Below are 22596 nucleotides of genomic sequence, written 5' to 3'. Positions count from 1 at the left end.
GTGCAAAGTCATAGACTGACCTTTGAATGCAGCACACCTTTAACTTTGAACCTAGCTAGCGATCTTTTAGCATATAAAACCAATGAATCATTTGAGTATTTTGACCCTTCATGTTCCCATGAGTTTGATTACTCTCAAATAATGTGAGGGCACAAGAAGTGGGAGAGCATGGCTTTTTACCTTCAAGGGGTTTATCAAGAACAGGAAATTAAAGCAGTATATACTAGCCATTGTGGGACTGAGAGAAAGGTGAGATCAGTGTAGGTGCACATCTACATAACTAGAGGTGACAACAATTTATTTATGGAATTGGAAGACCAAACTATAAACTCCACAGGAAGAGGCACTATGTCCGTTTCTCTTCACCACTGTATTCCCAATACTAGCACAGAGCTCAATACATATTTGAAAGACGGTTGGTTAATAGATGGAGAAGAGTGAGTCAAAGAACATGTAAAGGTGGTTAATTCTTATCTCGCTTCTAGGTACCAAGACAAAGAAGCAAACTACATTGTCATTTAAACCAATCAAAAAAGGAAAGAAGAGAAACCCCTGGTCTGATTCAGAATCAGATATGAGCAGTAATGAAAGTAACTTTGATGTCCCTCCACGAGAGATAGAGCCACGGAGAGCAGCAAGTAAGGAAAAGTGCTGAATGTGCTGAAAGATCTGAGTGGCCAGTGTATTTCAAGGCATTAATCCCAGAAATTGTTATATCTTAGAGCAGTAATTATTTTAAGTTTTTGAAAAATGGACATATCTTTTAGGAGATTAAGCTAAAGCTGGGATCTTCATGAAATGTTTTATCAATCTGTGGATTAAATATTATTTCTGTTACCCTCATATTCTTTGCTCTACGTATGTTTTTTATAGCAAAAACCAAATTCACAGTGGATTTGGATTCAGATGACGATTTCTCGGATTTTGATGAAAAAACTCAAGATGAAGATTTTGTCCCATCATCAGATGTTAGTCCACTTAAGACCAAAGCTTCCCCAAAGTAAGCATGTTCTCTAATATGGATTTTATCATGATTGTTGCCAGTGATCAATGATACGGTCTTTGTTACTTGACACATTTAGAATTGGTTGTCAGGATGTTTTTGGTTTTTTTCTTCCAGACATGCTACCAAAGAACTGAAACCACAGAAAAGTGCCACATCAGGTATGTATTTAAGTAAAAATATAGAAACGTCTGTTTCACTGTGACGCTCGGTTCCTGCTGGGTTCTAATCTGACTACATTATCTAAGTCCTGCCTTAGAAGATAAAAGTGGGTTCTTATTAGCATTACACTGATGGTATTCTTGAGGGTTAGTTCACAGAAAGGGGTTCTACACTTCATATACTGGAAGTCATCTCGTGCTTACTGTTTACTGTGCTGGGTCCTAGAGGTACAAAAAATAACTGCTGATGAAGAATCCAGAAATTAGATCAAAGTTCTAAGAGTATGTTTTAAATATTCTAGAAGAGTCAGGGACTTGGCGTTTAAATGGAAATTCTGAGCAGGAAACAGATTTTTACGTGTCGCTTATATGTACTATTTTCCTTTCCGTTCGAAGTAATGGACGTTGATGCTGATGATGCCGAGGACAGTGTACCACTTCCTCCAGGTTCTCCTGCTGCTGATTTCTCAACTGAAACTGAAATCCTAAACCCTGTTGCTAAAAAGAAGGTGGTGGTGAAGAAGATAGCTGGAAAAAGTGAGCTTCAGTCTTTGACATGGGTTAATATTGGGATTAAGTAGCTGGCTTCCACAAGTCAATTTTAATTTTTTACTCTCAAAAGTTACTATTAATATTGGAGTTAAAAACCTTTTCCAAATGGAAGCAAATATTTAGCTCTTTATAATCAAAATTGGTGGTCAAAAGGTTTAAAATCGCCATGTTTCTCAAAATGGCAGGCATTCTCTAGCTCATTTCTGTGACAGGAACAGAGTTTATAAACAGTGCAAAAGTTTAATGTAAAACATAAACCTATAAAAAAAATTAGATGCTTAAGAATACTTTGATTCTCTAATGTATTTTCAGCTCTATTAGATTTTTTCTATATTAAATATAAGCAATCAATAGCTTACTAAAGAAAGTTCACAGTGAGAACGATTCGTCTAAGAGTGGCCTCATGATAAATGCCTGTGTTGAATTGCAGGTCAGTCTTCCACCTCCACTAAAGGTGCCAAGAAAGGGGCTGCACCAAAAGGAACTAAAAAGGATCCAGGCTTGAATTCTGATGTACCTCAAAAGCCTGATCCCCCCAAAACCAAAACTCGCCGCAAAAGGAAACCATCCACTTCTGATGATTCTGACTCTAATTTTGAGAAAATGATTTCTAAAACAGTCACAAACAAGGTATTTATCCTAGCCAGTCCTTTCTCTATAGGTGTTTTTAAAAAATAACCAAGACTTGTTCTTAATAATTGACACATTTTAGGGTGCACCTAGGTGACTCAGTCGCTAAGTATCTGCCTTTGACTCAGGTCATGATTCTAGGGTCCTGGAATCAAGCCCCTCATCAGGCTCTCTGCTCGGCAGGAAGTCTGCTTCTCCCTCTCCCTCTCCCTCTCCGACTCCCACTCCCCCTGCTTGGGTTCCCTCTCTCACTGTGTCTCTCTCTGTCAAATAAAGTCTTTAATTTAAAAAAAAAAAGAATCGATTTAAAAATAAATAATACTAAACTGACACTTTTTAAGAAAATAAATGTAGGAACACTTGGGTGGCTCAGATGGTTAAGTGTCTGCCTTCAGGTCAGACCCTGATCTCAGGGTCCTGGGATCAATCCCTATGTCAGGCCCCCTGCTCATTGGGGAGCCTGCTTCCCTCTCCCTCTCTCTCTGCCCCTTCCCCCCACCCGCTCATGCTCTCTCACTCTCTCAAATAAATAAATCTAAAGAAAAAAAAAAGAAGAAAGAAAGAAATATAAATCTCCTAATTTATTTAGCTTTTACTAGTTGTAACAAGTTACACTTAAAAACTTGCTGCTTATGGGTCACCTGGGTGACTCAGTCGGTTAAGCATCTGCCTTCAGTTCAGGTCCTAATCCAAGGGTCCTGGGATTGAGTCCCACCATCAGGCTCCTCACTCAGCAGGGAGCTTGCTTCTCTTTCTGCTTGCCACTTCCCCTGATTGTGCTTTCTCTATCTGACAAATAAATAAAAATCTTAAAAATATATATATATACATGTATATATATGTACCACTTAGTCAACGAGAGTTGCCTTAGATCTATTTCTTAGTACTTATTAGAAGGAGAGAAACTCCTTGAACTGTAGTCTACTGATATATTTTTTACAATGAAATGTTGCTGTCAAACTAACATTGTGCAAATTACTTGGTCTTCCTCTTCTAGAAATCCAAGGCGGAGAGTGAGGACTTCCATCTGGACTTAGACTCAGCTGTGGCTCCTCGGGCCAAATCAGGACGGGCAAAGAAACCTATAAAGTACCTCGAAGAATCAGATGAAGATGATCTGTTCTAAAACGTGATTATTTTAAGTAATGGTCTTATTGAGCCCAAGACTGGTTTTAGAGTTACCTGAGTCCCTTAATTTCTTCTCTCTGAATTTTGTTTGGGGAAGGTGGTTTTAATCCAGAACCATCAAAGTGAAGTGTGTCAAGCCCACTATTACTGTCTAAGTAGTGATCACCTCATGGGCATTGTTTTCTTCTCTGCTTTGTCTATGTTTGGAGTGTCTTCTCTTTTGTCTTTAGAATCTGCTTTTAAATTCTTCTGAGCTCTGGAGATAGTTGTGTGGTCACTTCAGCATAATATAGTTTATTGACCACTCATTAAGCTAAAATTCTTATAAATGTCTTCTCTGCCTCCTTTCCTACTCTCAGTAAATATGAGATAGAGCATCATTAATTCTCTTTTACCTTAGTTTTATAGGTAATTTTCCATCAGATAGAACTTTATGGTTCTAGTACAAATAATCCCCACTCAGCCTTTTATGTGCTGAATTTTTGCTCAGGCAATGAAAAATTGCTCATATTCTTCATATCCTTTTGAATATTAGCAGAGGCTGAGGAAAAACAGCCTGGCTGTGTCCATATAATCTCAACACTGTCCATATAACCTCAACACAGAGGGTGAAGAAAATTAGTGTTGTGACCATCTCAATTCTTGACTTGTCCCCTCAGGCAGTTTCCAACTTTAAATCTCCCAAAGAGCAAATTTCTAGGGACCATTGGATTGCAAAAAAGTGGGGGGCAACATTCACTCAAAGATCTTATATCATTGCCATCCATACTCAATAGTGAGCGGTTATATCCATTTTGAGAAATCTCCATAATTATCAATTTACAAACTTTGTAAAACATTTCTGCATTTTTACATGTGTGTGACTTGAGTAGTGTTATCAATGTTTTTGTAAATATTTACTATGTTTTTCTATTTCACTTAATTCTAAAAATTTTTTACTTTAATAAAATGTTCTAAACATAGCAACCCATTGATTGTCTTTTTTTCTCTTGCAGTATACACTTTTCCTTACTCTAAAATATATTCGTCTTTACTTCCCCCCCCTTTTTTTTTAAGACTTTGTTTATTTGACAGAGATCACTAATAGAGAAGCAGGCAGAGAGAGAGAGGAAGAAGCAGGCTCCCCACTGAGCAGAGAGCCCAATGAGGGGCTCAATCTCAGGACCCTGGGATCATGACCCAAGCCAAAGGCAGAAGCTTTAACCCTCTGAGCCACCGAGGCGCCCCTTTACTTCCCTTTGAGGGAAGGGAAATTCTGATCATTTGCTGATGTACCTACCTAACAGCCCCTGGCATTAGTCATAGGTCTGAGATAGGCATCATGACCTAATCAAAGCCAGTCAGGTTTTTCCCGGGTTTTTATACATGAGTACAAAGTTCTCCCTCTCCTTCACATCAGAAGGCCTTGGCCCCCCATGAGCAAGTAGTGTCAAATATGTGTGTGGTTGGCTTTTTTTGTTTTATTTTTTTAATGATCTCTTTAACAATTTTGATAATCAGGACAACTACCTGAGGGTCTCAGTAAATGACATTAGGGCAACTGGACAATCATTTAAAAGAAAGAAATGTTAGGGGTGCCTGGGTGGCTCAGTGGGTTAAAGCCTCTGCCTTTGGCTCAGGTCATGATCCCAGGGCCCTGGGATCAAGCCCTACATTGGGCTCTCTGCTCAGTGGGGAGCCTGCTTCCTCCTCTCTCTCTCTCTCTCTCTCTCTCTCTGCCTACTTGTGATCTCTGTCTGTCAAAAGAGAAAAAGAAAAAGAAATGTTAGAATGTTAGATAAATCCAGTCCCTCACATCTTATACCAAAGTTTAAGTTCAAACAGACAAGATTAAAATGTCAAAAACAAAACCATTTTAAAAATGTACCAAAAGAAAAGGAATTTTGAGTTACAGAGGGAGATCTTAAACCTAGCCCCACGGGTTGAGAAAGATCTGGAAAAATGAGCGCTCTCATCAGAATCTGGTCCAAAAGGTCTAACTCTGTCCTAACAATTCTCACTTTAAGAAACGTAGTTCAAGAGAAAAATTGGGACATGGGGCACCTCGATGGCTCAGTCGGTTAAGCACCTGACTCGATTTCACCTCGGGTCATGAGGATGACCCCCACGGCAGACCACACTGGGTGTGGAGCCTGCTTAAGATTCTCTCCTCCCGGGGCACCTGAGTGGCTCAGTGGGTTGGGCCTCTGCCTTCAGCTCGGGTCATGATCCCAGGGTCCTGGGATCGAGCCCCACATCAGGCTCTCTGCTCAGCAGGGAGCCTGCTTCTTCCCCTCTCTCTCTGCCTGCCTCTCTGCCTACTTGTGATCTGTCTGTCAAATAAATAAGTAAAATATTTTAAAAAAGAAAAAAAAGATTCTCTCCTCCCTATAAAAACTTTTTTAAGAAGATATTTGGGACATTTGCAAGTATTGTAAATGCTCAGAAATACAGGAAATCTCAATATACTAGTCACATAATTTTGCAAAATGTTACCATTAGGGGAGAGAGGGGCACATGGAGTCTGCCTCTCCCTCTCCACCTGTCTCTCCCCCAGTTCATGCTCTCTCTCGCTCTCTCTGTCTCTCTCAAATAAAATCTTTTTTAAAATTACATGTACATCTATAATTATCTCAAGAAAAGCCACATACAAAGATGCTAGCTGAAGTCTAGTAAAATTGAAAGTGATCTAAATGTCCAAAAACAAGAGACGTCAGATAAAACAATTAGTTTAAACAAATTATGGTACAATGAGGACTATCAGGTACTCCTTAAGAAGATCATGTAGATTACTGATTAACATGAAAAGATACCCTTACTGAGTGAAGAAAGCAGGTTACGAATCAGGTGAAGTCCCTGTCTGTTAAGTATGCATTTGTTGACAGAAGGAAAGCATATAAACACTCCTTAGAAAGAAAAAAAGTCCAAGACATTCACCTTTTAAAAGTAGAAGTTTGGGGCATCTGGGTGGCTCCATTGGTTAAAGGACTGCCTTTGACTCAGGTCTTGATCCCAGGGTCCTGGGATTGAGCCCTGAGTAGGGCTCCCTGCTCAGTGGGGAGCCTGCTTCTCACTCTCCCTCTGCTGCTCCGCCTGCTTGTGCTCTCTCGAACTCTCTTGGTCAAATAAATAAATAAAATCTTAAAAGAAAAAAGTAGAATTTTGCTCCTGATCAGTAAAGCACTTGCTAAGACTCCAAATGAATACATCTCTTGACTTCATTCCTTAAGCCAACTGACATTCTAGAAGATAAAATTCTAGTGCTAATCAACCTGGTTATGTACATTTAGATCCTTTATAGAATAGCTATTTCCTACACATGAAACACTGCTCAGATAAATAGATATTACATCAGTTAGAATTACAAAAGAACAGTTGTTGAGAAAAGGTGTTCAAAGCTTGCATTCATGGATAAATAATACAATAAGCTTACTAAGCCTTTTAAAACATATTGCATCCCACTGTTTCTGCTGCAAGGGAATTTTTTAAGTGGTTTCTGGCCATTTTGTCCTAAAACCCAAAGACAAAAAATATTTTTAATTTTATTTATTTGACAGAGATCACAAGTAGGAAGAGAGGCAGGCAGAGAGAGAGGGGGGAGAAGCAGGCCCCCTGCTGAGCAGAGAGCCCGATGTGGGGCTCCACCCAAGGACCCTGAGATCATGACCTGAGCTGAAGGCAGAGGCTTAACTCACAGAGCCACCAAGGCACCCGACAAAAATTTTTTTAATTCATTAACTTTGGCTTATAGAGTGATGGATATCTGTTCTGACCTGCCCAGTGTCCCCTTCCTCAATAATTCCACTTCTGGAAAACTATTCTGAAGTCCAAAAAACAAAAAGCTTGTGTCCAAAAGCATTCATTGTAGCATTATATACACTGGTGAAAAATTGGGAACGGAATAAGTGTCCTACAGTGGAAGAACTGGTTAAACTAGTACACTCTTACCATATATTACAGTCATCAAAAGTCTTATTTTCCCAGAACATTTAACAACAGGAAAGTCATGTTGGGTAGCAGGGAGAAAAAGATACAAAACCTATCCTGTATAATGTATCAAAACTCATTGGATTATATTATAAAATGGTGCATTTTACTGTGAGAAACACTCCAATAAAAAGGTAACCTTTAGGGGCGACTGGGTGGCTCAATGGGTTAAGTTTTGCCTTCAGCTGGAGTTGTGATCTCAGGGTCCTGATCTCAGGATCCTGGGATCGATCCCTGAATCAGGCTCTCTGCTCAGCAGGGAGCCTACTTCACCCTCTCTCTCTGCCTACTTGTCATCTCTCTCTCTGTCCAACAAATAAATAAAAAATCTTAAAAAAAAAAAAAGGTAACCTTTAGGGGCATCTGGGTGGCTCAGTCCGTTAAGCAGCTGCCTTGGGCTCAGGTCATGATCCCAGGGTCATGGAAACCAGCCCAGCAGTGGGGCTCCCTGCTACTGGGGAGTCTGCTTCTCCCTCTCCCTCTGTTCCTCCCTCTGCTTGTGCTCTCTACCTTGCTCACTCTCTCAAATAAAATCTTTAAAAAATAATGAATTTTAAAATGCTAACTTTTAGACAGTGTAAGGTTCAAATATAAACCGGTACTTTTCAGACTTGTACTTAAAAATCCATTGAGGTGAGGTGTGGTGCCTGGGTGGCTCAGTTATTAAGCGTCTGCCTTCAGCTCAGGTCCTGATCCCAGGGTCCTAGGATTGAGCCCCACATCGGGCTCCCAGCTCGGCGGGAAGCCTGCTTCTCCCTCTCCCAGTTCCCCTGTTTGTGTTCCCTCTTTCGCTGTGTCTCTGTCAGATAAATAAAATCTTAAAAAAAAAAAAAATCCGTTGAGAATCTTGTTGAACTGCAGATTCTGATTCAGTAGGTCTGGAGTGGAGTCTAAAGTGGCATTTTTAACAATTTCCCAAGTGATGTCACTGCTGCTGTTTGGAGACCCAACTTGGAAAAGCGAAGGTGTAAACTACATACCAGTACTTCTCTATGTATGGTCCCTAGAGCAGCAGTATTAGCATGACCTGAGAGCTTGTTAGAAATTCCAATTATCAGGCCCACTCCAGAAATGGGTAACTGGGTAACTTAAAAGCACCTTTTGTTCTTGTTGTTGTTTGTTTTTAAAGATTTTATTTATTTATTTGACAGAGAGAGAGATATCGAGAGAGGAAACACAAGCAGGGGGAGTGGGAGAAGGAGAAGCAGAAGCAGGCTTCCCGCCAAGCAGGGAGCCCAATGCAGGTCTCTACCCCAGGATCCCAGGGATCATGACCCTGGCAGAAGGCAGATGATTAACAACTGAGTCACCCAGGTGCCCCAAAATCACCTGTTTTAAGAGGGCTCCACTAAGGAGCACCTGGGTGGCTCAGTTGGTTAAGTCTGACTCCTGATCTCAGCTCAGGTCTTGATCTCAGAGTTGTTGAGTGCAAACCCCATGCTGGGCTCCATGCTGCCAGTAGAGAGGAAAGAAGGAAGGAAGGACGGACGGACGGACTGACTCCATTTAATTCTAATGCAACCTGAAGTTAGAGTCCAACGCTATGTGCATTGAAAGGCCAACGGCAAGTTGCAGCAAAATGTCATGTTTTTCTTTGGAGAATGAGATATGGGTGATTTATTTTTTTCTTTTTTGCATCTTCCTATAGTTTATAAAAATAGTAAATGTTACATGTCTACTTTCCAAATGAAAATAACCATAATTTTTTCCAGGTTATAAAAGTAATATGTGGGTTCCAGTTCTAATATGATGCTGAAGTTGAACCACTCCAGGAATCAGTCTCCTGTGTCTTTCAGTCATGTGAGGCACCATTGCAAATATGAGGAGGATGTGATGGTTAACTGTATGTGTCAACTTGACTGGGTTAAGGGATGTCCAGATAGCTGTGTGTGTCTCTTAGGGTGTCGTCTCCAAAAGAAATTATCATTTGAATCAGTTGATTGAGTACAGATCTCCTAACAATGTGGGTGGGCATCATCCAAACCCCGGAGAACCTGAATAGAACTATTCAGGGGGCCGAAGCAGACTTGGGGAAGCTGAGTTTCTTTGAATCCCCATCTCTGAATCCCCACCTCAAATAACAGAAGCAGATCTGTGATAGTGAAGCTGAAATTCCCCCTTTCTTGCGTGCAAAGCCAAAGGGGGAGGGGGTCTTTTTAAAAAAAGACTACATTTCCCAGCTTTCCTTGCGGAAGGGCATCCTGGCCAATGGTATGTGAACATCGGTCACGTGGCAGCTTCAAGGACTTTCCAAGAGAGACGTTTTAGCACTTACTTCTCCCACCTTAATCGCTTCGTGCGCGGCCTGGAGCGCGGCTGACACGACGGTGGAGAACGTGGGCCACAACGTGGGAGGGGTTGGGAGGAGCCTGCACCCCTAAGGACTTTGGAGCACAGCGCTGTCCGATACCACTGGACAGCCCACCAGCCTCCTCCTATTAAATGAGAGGGAAACAAGCTTCTCCCTTGTTTAAGCCAACTGTTTTTGCGTTTTGCTGTTACAGCCGAACCTAATCTTAGTTACAGAGCCAAGGGAGGAGGTAGCGGATTGGCAGGTCCTCATGGGTGATAAAACCGCAGAGCCTGGGGCGCCTGGGTGGCTCAGTGGGTTAAGCCTCTGCCTTCCGCTCAGGTCATGGTCTCGGGGGTCCTGGGATGAGCCCCACATCGTGCTCTCTGCTCAGCAGGGAGCCTGCTTCCCTTCCTCTCTGTCTGCTGCTCTGCCTACTTGTGATCTCTCTCTCTCTCTCTGTTAAATAAAGAAATAAAATCTTTTAAAAAACAAAACAAAAACGCAGAGCCGTAGGGTACAGGTATTGGGAGCCACAGACTGAAGGTGGGGGGAGAAGAGAGAGGAGCGGGGACCACCTGTGAACAGAAGGTCCCTTATCCGGAGGGTTTTCGGGCCGGGAAAGGGTTTGAAGGGTCAGACACTATGCTAGGAAGGGGTGGGGGGTGGTAGGGAGGTGCCACCCAGTAATCAGAAAGGAACGCACCCACCGTCTGAGGCCGGTACCTTTCCCACCCATGGCAAGGGGGAAGGAAAGTGAGGGAGGAATTTTGCCATTAACCCGTTGTGGCATTTTCATTTCTACTCAGGACTGGACATTCTGATTACTGATCTTGGACCAAATCGGCCATTTCAGTGATCGCAAGCCTTAGAGGAGAGCAGAGTGAGCAACTGAGGCTTGAGACCCACCAACGTGATCATGGTCTTGGGGTGCAGATGACCTGCACCCTTTGCAATCCTCCCACCCCCCACCTTTGTTCATCCCCCTGGCAAATATTTACTGAGCATCTGCCAGGAACTGTCATAGGTGCTGACACAGGGCAGAGAACAGAACACCAGAGCCCTGCCCTCATGGAGCTGACATACTAATGGAGGAGCTGGGTGCCACACAGGATAAACAAATCAAAAAAAAAAAAAAAAAAAGATACCAAGTATGTTAGGTAGTGACCAGTGCGAAGGAAATAAAGCTGAGAAAGGGGACAGGAAGGAAGGGGTTAATTCCAGCGAGGGCTGCTAGGGAAGGCCTCACTAAAAGGCAACACTTCTGTGAAGACTAAAAACTGTCAGAGGCGCAACAGGAAGGAGGAAATACAATTGTGTCTTGATGATGTCACTTACTGGGTACGACCGTGCTGTGGCAGCACGTGTGTCCATGTGTGACAGAATGGGAACTGGCTCCACAGCCCCACAGGCTAGGGCGAGGTGCCTGGGACAGGGATTGAGTGGGACCCCGTGCAGGTTGGGCCTCTTAGCCCGGCTCCCGATCTTGAGTACGGCCAAGAATGGGGCCATGTGTCACCAGCCCTGGACAGCGTCAGTGACACCTCCTCTCTGGCTGGACAACGCTATCTGAGAAGGAGGTTGGGCCCCAGAGATTGCAGAGTCTCCCGTGTCTGGCCCTGTAGCATCAGGGGACAGCGCAGGGTGACCACGCGCCTACCCCACCCAAGCCCACCACCTCTGCCATTTTCCACTCCCGACAGGCAGACGGTCTGCTGGGGTTTTTCCAGGCTGGGCCAGTGGCCTGACCCAGCAGGGGCCATGAGGACAGGGCAGGGACCATTCCTGGACAGTCAGGAAAGATGAGGTGTGTCTCTGAGCCCCCATGACTGGGGCTGGGGGTTGGGGGTCGGGGAACAGCTTTGTCAGGAACAGGCAGAGGTCAGGGTTGGGAAAGTCAGCCATGCCTCCCACCCCACATCCTGTTTTTGAAATGTGGGGCCCTAGCATGTACTTTCCTTTGGACTTTGTCCAAGGCAGTGTCTCCCCACCCAGGCCCACTCCCAGAGGAACTCTGCATGATGGTGGGCAGCGTTCCCCAGCACATCCATCATTAGCCTAGGGGTTTTCCAGGCTGGGCTGAGCCCCTGGGCCAGTGTGAGTGAAGGGCACATTGCCCACCCCTTCCTGAAATCAGGCCAGGGGGTCCCTATCAACACATGGAAAACTATACAGGCTCCCGTGGCTGAAGGGAAGAAGAAATGTGGAGGAGGAGAGTCTTGGCTTCCCTACTCAGAATCGGGCAGGCATGGTCCACTTAGGCCCAACAAAAGCCCTGGGAAACCAAGCAGGCCAGAGGGAAAGCAGTTCCATGATGGGCTCAAGCGCACGGGCTCCCCAAACAGTCAAGCCCGGCATGGGACAGGGACCAGCTACTTATGTGTTGTGTGACTGTGCAAGTGGCTGAGACCCTCCCGGTCTCAGCTTTCCTCCCATCAGGGTAGTCAAGAGGACTAAATGAACTAATCTGTGTGATGGGCTCAGTGTAGTGCCCGGTCAAGACGAGGTGCCCAGGGGGAGGGGAATGGTGTGTGCGTTGGGCAGATTCCTAGAAAGGCCTACAGGGAACGAAAAAAGTGTCTCAGCCTGGAGGTGTCCTCCCCCTTGGCCACTCAGGTCCACCATGAGTCATCCTAACTTTTCTAAGGGACAGCTTCTCCTGCCACCTACAGTCACAGGATGTGATTCAGAGCCTTCTAGGAGAAGTCTATTTATTTTTCCCATTATAAAATAACACGCTTATTGTAATAAATCTGGAAATTATAGAAAAGCAGAAAAAAAGCAAAAGCTTTTATTTAACCACCAATGCTGATCACTCTTGATGCCTTAATGGTTTCCATATGGCACTTTTTTCCAGGCACAGGTTTTCTTTGTTCTCCGTAATATGACTAGGACCTTAGCTTTAAGACATAGAGCTAGAAGGAAACTTTGGGGTCACATGACCCAGTGTCTTCAGCTGACAAGCCAGGAGACTGGCCCAGAAGAGCTCAGTGACTTGTCCAAAGCCAGCAGTGACAGAGCTGCTGCCCCCAACTCAACACCAAACTTCTCTCCATCTTCCAAGGAGCCAGTCTGTTGATAGTGCATCTAGGCCTTCCAATGTGAGGGAGTCTGTTCCATGGGCTTCCATAAAGCACACCCCCAAAAGCAGTTGGTTCTGGTTAACCCCCTCCCCCATTCCCAGGTCACCCAGCAGTGGGATGGGGGTAGGAGTGGGTTAGGGAGAAAGGGAGGGCTGGCAAAGCCCAGCAAGGGGCATGGCCCTGTGTCTGTTCCCAAGGGTGGAGCCAGGCAGCAGGGCCACCCTGTCCCTTTAAGAGAAGGGGGAGAGCAAGCCCCTCTCAGCCACTCTGTCCTGTCATCCATTCTGGCCAAATCCAAAAGGGAAAATGAAAGAGGGCCTGGGAGGAACAAGTCCCAGCCATCCTCCAGGATCCCTCCCTCAGCTCTAATACCTCAGCTCCAGCTCCGGGGTGAGTGGGGTCAGGTGAGGATCTGGGGGGCTGTGGGACCTGTGTGGGTGTGTGTGTGTGTTGGGGGAGGTTCTCAGGAGATGTGGGAGGCTGGAAGTTGAGGGACACCAGGGAGGAGATGGAGAGGGCTGGGCCCCTATTCCTGCCACTCTGCGGTGGGATGGCTGGGGACCCCTAGAACAAAGGATAGAGTTAAGGAAGTGGGACTACTTTTGTGTCCACCCCACAATCCTGAGAGGAGTTCACTGCAATAAGCAGGGCAAGAGAAATGGTGAGCAGAGGAAGCAGGTGCGGTCCCTCTGGATCGGCTGGCTCCCGCCTCTCCCAGGGGCACCAACTCGGGTCTGGAGTCCTGGGCTGGAGGCCCCACGGTTGCCCACGGAATGCATCCTGGACCCCATAAGGTCACGCCTGGGTTTCTACTTCTACAATGCGGTGGGTGGCTGCCCTTCCTGAAGTCCAAGCTCACTCTCTACAGATCTGGACTCTGGAGGAACATACGGTCCAACCAAGCAGGCCCCTGGGTGTCTGGCTAGAGCGCCAGGGAGGGGCTTCTCCCCGGTACCTGCTGGTCCCAAGGGAAAGGGCACCTACAGTGGAGAATCTCCTGACCTCTCCTGCCCAGCCCCTGCTGACTCCCTAGTTCCCACAAAATCCCAGCTAAACCCAGGCCTCGCGGAGCCCCCAGGTTAGAGGAGGGCTAGCGGATCTCTCCGCACCGGCTGGCTGGGGGGAGGCCGACCCTCCGCTGACGGCCGCCCCCGCGTCCGTCCGCAGCGCCATGGGGGAGTGGGCGTTCCTGGGCTCGCTGCTGGACGCCGTGCAGCTGCAGTCGCCGCTCGTGGGCCGCCTGTGGCTGGTGGTCATGCTGATCTTCCGCATCCTGGTGCTGGCCACGGTGGGCGGCGCCGTGTTCGAGGACGAGCAGGAGGAGTTCGTGTGCAACACGCTGCAGCCGGGCTGCCGCCAGACGTGCTACGACCGCGCCTTCCCCGTCTCCCACTACCGCTTCTGGCTCTTCCACATCCTGCTGCTCTCGGCGCCGCCCGTGCTCTTCGTCATCTACTCGGTGCACCGGGCCGGCAAGGAGGCGGGCGGCGCGGACGCGGGGCCCGGGCCCCGGCCCCCGCCGCGCCGCCGCTGCTACCTGCTGAGCGTGGCGCTGCGCCTGCTGGCGGAGCTGGCCTTCCTGGCGGGCCAGGCGCTGCTCTACGGCTTCCGCGTGGCCCCGCACTTCGCGTGCGCCGGCCCGCCGTGCCCGCACACCGTGGACTGCTTCGTGAGCCGGCCCACCGAGAAGACCGTCTTCGTGCTCTTCTACTTCGCCGTGGGGCTGCTCTCGGCGCTGCTCAGCGTGGCCGAGCTGGGCCACCTGCTCTGGAAGGGCCGCCCGCGCGCCGGGCGCTGTCGCCAGGGGGCCGAGCGCGACGGCCGCCGCCACCGAGCGCACGAGGAGGCGCAGCAGCTGCTCCCGCCGCCGCCGCCGCCGCCGCCGCTGCTGCCCCCGATCCCGCCCTCCCGCCGCCCGCGCCCCGACGACCCCAGCGGCCCGCCCGCCTACGCGCACCCGGGCCCCGCCGGCGACAGCGAGGGCGGCAGCGGCCGCAGCAAGGCGTCTCTGGCCACTGTCCGCCAGGACCTGGCCATCTAGAGGCAGGCGGCCCAGGGCGCTGCCCGGGCCCTTCCCCGGGGGCTGTCGGTGGCCCGGGGGTCCGGGGCAGGAACGGAGGCCCCGGACCGAGAGAAAGCGCCCCAGAGGACATAGTACAGAGGGAAGTGGAGGTTCGCGTGGTGCCCAGAAAAAGTCGTGGTGACACCAGCTTCCCGCGGGCCTCTCGGCGTTCACACTTGGGTGTGGCCCCTGTGTGGGCTCTCTCTGTGCGTGCGCACATGTACACCTCTGTCCAGTGTGAGCTGCGTGTGCGCGCGTGCGTTTATCCTGTGTGAGCTGTGTGTGTACGAGTGTGTGGGCACGGGTGCGTCCTGTGTGGGCTCGCTGTGTGCGCATGTGTGTGCCCATGTGGGTTCCGTGTATTACAGGCATCTGTGTGCCCTGGGTGACTGACTGCATGTGTGAGAGAGAGAGAGAGAGCTGGTAAGGTGCCAGCGACAGCCACCGTGGCTCCCTCCTTACCTTCGGGGGCATTGCAGGAAGTTCTCCCCTCTTGATGGAGCCCACTCAGGGAGAAGAGAGGTGCCCCTTCACCCTGGGCAGGCCTCCCTGCGGCTGGGCTGATGGGTACCACCCACACCCTCCCGGGGTGACCTGGGCACTGTGGCCAAGGCCTCCCTTTGTGGGGGTGGACAGTAGGGTTGGAGGGCAGGGCTCTGTCTTAGCTTCCCTCCCTACCCCTGCTGCTATTCCCCTAGTCCATAAACATGCCCAAGTTCCTTCCTTCATGGAAAGAAATCTGCCCCCAAACGTGCTCCGCCCCCGCACTTCCCTGCAGCCACCACCGTCTTCCCTCCTGAGGAGATACAAGAGTTACCTAGTGGCTGCCTCTTGTCCTCCTCCTGTTTCTTCTCCACTCCCATCTGTCTTCCTCCCTTGCCCCTGCAGTGGGGTTGCTCTCCCTAAGATCACCCAGGACCTAAGTGACCTTCAGGGGCCCCCATCTGACCCTGCCCTGGTCTTTATCCAACCCTCCTTGAGCAGGCCACCCCCACCTACCCTACCCTGCCTGCCTGATCTCCTAGTCCACCTGCTCACGCCCTCAGGGACTCCCTGTCATCAGGGTAAGGCCAGCACTGGAAAGAGGCTTCTGGAGTCTCACCCTGTCCTGTTCTGCCCCAGCCCCAGTTTGCAGGCTTCCCACGGTATCTGTGCTCCAAACCGTACTGCGTCTTCTCTTCTTGCCAGACACAGGGACCCATCTCCTTCCAGAAGTTTGATCATGCTGTTTCTTGGCCTGGTGCAACCTGCCTTCCACCCTAGCTAATACCTACCTTTTGGTCTCATTTGGGAACAAACAGGTCCCTTCCCTCACAGTGCCTGCCCCCAAGGTGCATCTAGATGCCTATGGCACCCCTACTTCCCCAGGCAGAGCACACCTGCTGGATGGCATCACTGCCCCCCATCAGCCCAGAGGAGATGCTTAGTAAATCTGTGTTCATGAGGAGCTGAAGTTGTCCCCGAGGCCCCAGGGCTTACCTGTCTGTGCCCGTGGTGTGCAACAGCATTTCTCTGATGATGGCCAGGTATGTGTGCAAAACCTGGGCCACGAAAAAACTCAGATGTGGACTTCCAGCTGTTTTCCAGGTGTACTCATTCAAGAAATATTTGTTGAGCACATACGCTACGCCATACAACATTCAAGATCAGCACTGTTCCGTAGACATAGGATGTGAGCCACATGTGTAATTTAAAATTTTCCATCAGCTACTTAAAAAAAGTAAAAGGAAACAGATGAAATTAATTTTAATGACATATTTTCTTTAACCCATTGTGTCCAAAATGTTATTTCAACACATCATCAATATAAAAAAAATTAAAGAGCTATTTATTCTTTCTTTGTACTAAGCCTTTGAAATCTAGTGTGTATTTTATGCTCAGAGCACATCTCAATATGGACCAACCACATTTCTTTAAAAGATTTTATCTATCTATTTGAGAGATTGAGACAGAAAGAGCATGAGTGGGGAGGAGAGGGAGAAGCAGGCTCCCTGCTCAGGAGCCAGCTGCGGGACTCGATCCCAGGAGCTTGGGATCACGACCAGAGCAGAAGGCTGATGCCCAGCCTACTGAGCCACCCAGGTGCCCCTGGGCCAGCCATATTTTTAAGACTCGGTCACCACATGTGGCTAGTGACTGCTATATTGAACAGAGCAGATCCAGATGTTGGGTGAATAAAACCTGCTTTCACAAAGCTTCCATTCTGGTGGGAAGGGCAGGCAATAGAATATATGCCAGGTATCACTCAGAGTAAGATGAGAGAGTTACTATTGCTGGGGAGTGACATGGACCAGAGTGCAGCAAAGAGCTAGCCATGAAGCTGGCTCCAGGAAGAGCATTCTGGGTGGAGGGAATGGCAAGTGCAAAGGCCCTGAGGCAGGAATACACTGGGGGTGTTAGAGGCTAGCAAGGAGGCCCAGGTGGCTAGAGTGAAGTAAGGGATCAGGGGGGGTCACCAGCACCTCAAATGTAACCCCAACTGCCTTAGTTCCCCCTCTCAGTGCTGCTGTCTCCATCCACCCTGACCATCTCCACCCACTACAGCAAGAGCCTGTCTCCTGCCCACCTCCAATGTCCTGTCAATCACCTGATCCTCCCATTTTGCTACCTAAGCATTTCCTCCCTTTACCCACTCTCACCCCTTCAGAGGCTGCCCAGAGTCAGCCCTGACATCGGTGGCCTGGAGTGCTCCCACAGCTTCTGCCCTGTTTCCTGCAATTCCAATCCGAATAGCTCACTCGCTGGCTTGAAATCCTTCACTCCCATCGCCCACAGGGTCAAGTCCAGCTCCTGAACCAGCCCTGGACTGAGCCCACCCCAGCCTCTTCAACTTAACTTCTTCTAGCATTCCAACCAAAAAAGTTAAAGCAGAGAGAGAGCTGGTGATGCTGGTTTTTCTTTTCTTTTCTTTTCTTTTTTCCTCTTTCATTCTTTCTCCTTTCTTTTCTCTTCTCTCTCTCTCTCTCTCTCTCTTTAAGGCTTTGTTTTTTTTTTTTTTTTTTTTTTTAAAGATTGTATTTATTTATTTGCAGACAGAAATCACCAATAGGCAGAGAGGCAAGCAAAGAGAGAGGGGGAAGTAGGCTCCCTGCTGAGCAGAGAGCCCAATGTGGGGCTCGATCCCAGGACCCTGGGATCATGACCTGAGCTGAAGGCAGAGGCTTTAACCCACTGAGCCACCCAGGTGCCCCTCTTTAAGGCTTTGTTTACAGGAGCATGGGTGGCTCAGTTGGTTAAGCTACTGCCTTCGACTCTAGCCATGATCCTAGAGTCGAGGGATCGAGCCCCGCATTGGGCTCCCTGCTTGGTGGGGAGTCTGCTTCTCTCTCTGACCCTCATTCTCTCTCAAATAAACACATAAAATCTTTAAAAAAAAAAAAAGAAATATTTAATGTATTTATTTGGCAGAGAGAGCGAGAGAGCACAAGCAGGGGGAGCAGCAGAGGGAGAGGGAGAAGCAGACTTCCCGCTGAGCAAGGAGCCGGATGCAGTGCTCGATCCCAAGACCCTGGGATCATGACCTAAGCCAGAGGCAGACACTTAACCATCTGAGTCACCCAAGGTGCCCTAGCTGACAGTTTCTGACCGCATGAAGCTTTATCCCCTCTGGCTAACTCGTCCCCTTACACTCTCAGAAGGCTGGTAGGGAGCACCTTTTCCAGGAAGCCTTCTGAAACTTGCCCCAGGCCTGGTTAAATGACCAGTGCTCTCATAGGCTCAAGACTTAGTCACTGCTTTCCCCAGGTTGTACCCCAGTCACCATCCTTGGGTCAGTCTCTTCTGTGGAGGAGGGGCGCCAGACCCAGTGCAAAGCACATGTCACACCATGGTCGAGAAATTGCTCAGCGGCGATGAGCTGTGAGCCACCGAGGGCAACCTCAAGCCCCAGGGTCAAAGGTACTACCCCGGGGTGGGGGGCACTCTTTAAATAATGAACCACTGCTCTAGTCGCCACAGTGAGGGTGGCCTTCTCAGCATTTGGTAGGCAGACACTAGAAATGCCAAGATGCCCTCCTGCAATACAGAATTAGCACGCGTGGGGGCGCCCGTGGCTCAGTCAGAGAAACATGGGCCGAACTTGGGATAGTTCAAGCTGCACAGTAGGTGCAGAGCTAAAAAAAAAAAAAAAAAAGAATCGTCACACATGACTTTAGAATGTTCAACTGGACAGTCACAAAGGGAAAACCCTCTCCATAATTACCTGAGCATAAAACCTGATTCTGTTCTACATGTAAAATATTAGGGTTTTGTTTGGGGATTTTGCGGGGTGGGGGGTCAGGTGGCATTGTCAGCTTTTATTTCAACATTCCCCCAGATTCCTTAAGTTTCCTGTACAGAATGGCTTCCAACCTTCTCACTTGTTTTATTTAATTTTATTTATTTATTTGACAGAGAGAGAGATCACAAGTAGGCAGAGAGGCAGGCAGAGAGAGGAGGAAGCAGGCTCCCTGCTGAGCAGAGAGCCCAACATGGGGCTCGATCCCAGTACACTGGGATCCTGACCTGAGCTGAAGGCAGAGGCTTTAACCCACTGAGCCACCCAGGCGCCCTCCTTCTCACTTATTTTAAATGCCAATGCATTAATTAAAAGGTAGAAATAATCATGGGACCCTGTCCTTACTGCCACGCAGCTGTGTGCATTAACACGCTGAAATTCAGTCCTTTCCCTCCGTTTCTCCTTTAGACTACAGTGTGATAGCATAGCGATTTTTGTAAAGCACGTGGGTAGGTATGTTATGTTAAATTCCGGTCAGATACATAAACAAAATGTTAGAAAAAAATTTGCTGGAGGAAGAGAACTCCTGTCCCTACGCGCACTCAGGTCAGCCAGGTGGCGAAATAAGTGAGGCGCTGCCGCCACCTGGTGGCTGAAATAGAAATGGCAGGTAGACCCCTGCGGAAGGAGCTCTTCCTGCCCAGAAAATCTCTCTTCCTTGCCCAGGAGCCCTGCCAACCCACCCCAGACACAGCCTCCACTGCCACCTCCCTGGAGTCCTTAGACCTCAGTGCTTGATGCTTCTTTGGGGGCATCAGGGTTCCAGGAAAGACCTCTTGCTGAGAGGTGGAAGCCCTGAGTATTGGGCCACCATCTGTGACTAATTCTCTCTGTGACCCTGGGCAAGGGCACTACCCTCTCTGGGCCTTGATGTGTAGTGGGAAGGGTGGATTTTGATGCCACTACAGGCCTGCCACACTTGATCCTCTCAGCCTCTCAAATTCCCTTGCAACTTGTCTTCTGTGCCTCCTGCCTACAGAGTGACCTCGGGGGTGGGCCGGGGAGGGCAGGACTGTCCTTGAAGGCACAGGGATGGACGGGCTGGCCTTCTAAGCTGACATCCCAATCCCATGTTCTTGTTTGCCAAGGGCTACCGATCCGGGTACCCATGCCAACTGCCTCTCCTGAAGGGCAAGTCCAGAATAGAACTCTGCCACTTAGTGACCCCCAGACTAATCTCTGGCTTCCAAGGGCTCAGGACTCTCTGAAGGCAGACACTGGCTTCCTCCCTCGGACCAAGCTTCCCAGAGAGCTGGGGCTGGCTTTCTCCCTCAGAATGGGGATTCCTGAAGGTGGGAACAGTTTCTCCTCTCCCCTTCCCACCTCCAGACTGGAGCTTTCTGACACGGGCTATATAGACCCCTAGACAGAGGGCTTCCCAAAAACAGGCCTCTTTTGTTCCACCGAAGACCCCAGCACAGCAAGGCAGGTCCCAAAGGCAGCTTGGCCCCCGGGGCTCATACCTGACCCCCCAACCCCAGATACCTGCCCACTCAGCGGGAGAAGGCAGCAAGGCAGTGAGACTCTGAGACATGTGTAGAATAAATAGAACTTTATTCTTTATCCAGTAGATCTCAGTGGAAAGTCCAACAGTAACAGGTGCACCAGCGGGCTCTGAGGGGATGAGACCCCAACCCCGGGGCAAGGAGGGCAGGGCAGAACCAGCTCCCTCAGCCTGGGGGTGCAGGGGGTGAGGGGAGGGAACCCCCTGTAGGCCCGTCCTGCGGGGCAAGGAGGGGGCACGGGGATGGGGTGGGGAGCAGTGGGAGGGGCAGGCCAGGGAAACGGAGGAACTCAGGCCAAGTGTGTCTGTTGGCCCATCGGTCCACTGTGTGTGTGTGTGTGTGTGTGTGTGTGTGTGTGTGTGTGTGTGTGTCTGGGGACCTTGTGGGCAGTGCTGGTGGCTGTGAGGCTGGGGGACAGGGGCAGCTTGAACTCCCTGGCCAGCCCCTTCACAGTGGGGGCTGGAGGGCTTGGATGGTGTTAGCCCCGATGGAGAGGCAGCTCTGCCAAGGCCACAGGACTGAGAAACACACACAAGCACACAAGTATGTTCTGAGAGTCCCCTTCCTCTGCCCCCTGCCCTGTCTCTCATGGTGGGCCCCCTCCTTCTGGGGGCGGCCTGAAACTGTCCACGCCCAGTGGTTAGGCAGAGGGAGAAGGGGAGGGCAGACCTCGGAAAGTTAGTACTTCACAGTTTTAAAGAGAAAACTGAGGAGAAAAAGGCTGGGGAGGAGGGCCAGGGGGTGCAGGGACGTGGAGAGAGAGTGGGAGCCCCTTCTGAGCCGCTCCCCTCCCCCAAGACCCACCCACCTCCAGCTCTGGATCCAGCTCCCCCCAATACACAGCACAGATTCCTTCAGTATAAATGTGCTTAAAATGAAAATTCTTATTAAAAAAATCAAAACCAAAAAAAAAAAAATTAAAATAAAAACAAAACCAGCGAGAATTAATACCTGGGGGTTGGTATGGCAGGGTATGTACAGGGGAAACCCCCCACCCCTGGCCCGCCCCCTCTGTCACCAACCGAGGCAGGGGGGGCTTCCCGACCGGGGGGCAATGGCTTGCGGGTTCTGAGTATGGGGAAGCCAGGTCCTGGCATTTGCTGGTGATGAAGATGTGGCGAGGGGGGCAGAGGGCTGTCTTGATGAACACGAGGCCCCCAGGCTCCATCCTGAGGCCCAGGACCAGGGGTCCTCACTCAGTTCACGACCTTGCCCCTGACGTCAGCCCAGGAGGCAGGAGCAGGCAGTCCAATGCCCGGGCCTCCCTCTGAAGAGTCGTCGCCTCCTCCCTCCTGTCCCCGAGGAAAGAGAGGACAGGTGGGGGGGCAGGGCTGGTGGGGGTCGCATGGTTGGTAGAAAGGCAAAGAAAAGCCAGGGCGCGGGGTGAGGGCTGTGTCCACGGGGCACGGGCAGTCACGGGGAGTGGGTGGCCGGGCTGCTTCTGTTCGAGCTGGGACTGAGGCTGGGGCTACAGCTGCCGGGTGGGGGGGCCAGGCCACCCCCATCCCGCCCCCCGCCTCCTGGCTGTCCGCTCAGAGTGTCCAGGCCCTCCGAGTTCTCCAGCATTTCCTGGATGAGAGGTGGCATGGAGCCCGGGATCTCCATCTTCAGGGTGATCACCCGCTCAGCCCCTGGCAGGAAGGAGGAGCAGAGGTCAGCCCGTGGGCCCCCAGCCTCACGAAGCTCCAGGAAGGAGGGTGTGGGGCTGGAAAGGCTGGTCCGACTCATATCAGCATCCGCTATGGACTGAACTCAGGGCTCGGTTCTCCGACATAAGCCGGCTCTCTCGGGTCCCTGGGTCTAGGGGGCAGCCGTGGTTCCAAATCCAGGCTCTGGGGTCAGACTGCCAAGGGTTGACCCAGGGCCCTTCCTGCATACTCTGTGTTATGGGTTCTCCTACTGACACCTCCAACACAACTGTGTAAACACCATCACGATCC

At 49.6% G+C, this 22596-nt stretch overlaps 3 protein-coding genes across 15 annotated transcripts in view; 2 read left to right on the top strand and 1 right to left on the bottom strand.

Annotated features, from left to right (window-relative positions):
* Positions 1–4436, top strand: part of TOP2A (DNA topoisomerase II alpha) — a 30788-nt gene extending 26352 nt beyond the window's left edge. The window contains exons 30-35 of the mRNA XM_082705033.1: positions 486–638; positions 874–1000; positions 1121–1164; positions 1561–1701; positions 2147–2346; positions 3344–4436. Of these exons, the coding sequence (XP_082561159.1) occupies positions 486–638; positions 874–1000; positions 1121–1164; positions 1561–1701; positions 2147–2346; positions 3344–3472 (794 nt within the window). The 3' untranslated portion in view covers positions 3473–4436. The remainder of the gene's footprint in view (positions 1–485; positions 639–873; positions 1001–1120; positions 1165–1560; positions 1702–2146; positions 2347–3343) is intronic.
* Positions 4437–12521: 8085 nt separating this feature from the next.
* Positions 12522–16719, top strand: GJD3 (gap junction protein delta 3). Of its 2 annotated transcripts, none has more exons than XM_082705032.1 (2): positions 12522–13217; positions 13981–16719. In XM_082705032.1, exon 2 carries the CDS (start codon positions 13985–13987, stop codon positions 14852–14854), a length of 870 nt encoding a protein of 289 aa, XP_082561158.1. In that variant the 5' UTR covers positions 12522–13217; positions 13981–13984; the 3' UTR covers positions 14855–16719. The 2 variants fall into 2 exon arrangements, with proteins under 2 accessions (XP_082561158.1, XP_082561157.1); XM_082705031.1 differs by having other exon boundaries at positions 12523–13203.
* Positions 16720–20688: 3969 nt separating this feature from the next.
* Positions 20689–22596, bottom strand: part of RARA (retinoic acid receptor alpha) — a 44390-nt gene continuing 42482 nt past the window's right edge. For all 12 annotated transcript variants that reach the window (XM_082705025.1, XM_082705024.1, XM_082705026.1 and 9 more), the window contains one exon: positions 20689–22287. In XM_082705025.1, coding sequence (XP_082561151.1) covers positions 22070–22287 — 218 coding nt within the window. In that variant the 3' untranslated portion in view covers positions 20689–22069. The remainder of the gene's footprint in view (positions 22288–22596) is intronic.

The sequence above is a fragment of the Mustela nivalis genome, assembly GCF_964662115.1.
Source record: "Mustela nivalis genome assembly, chromosome: 17".
Lineage (NCBI taxonomy): Eukaryota > Metazoa > Chordata > Mammalia > Carnivora > Mustelidae > Mustela > Mustela nivalis.
This window is presented reverse-complemented; position numbering and strand designations above follow the sequence as displayed.

Bases quoted from the DNA above. Each gene is read 5' to 3' on its own strand.
- GJD3 (XM_082705032.1), top strand. From the start codon at position 13,985: ATGGGGGAGTGGGCGTTCCTGGGCTCGCTGCTGGACGCCGTGCAGCTG.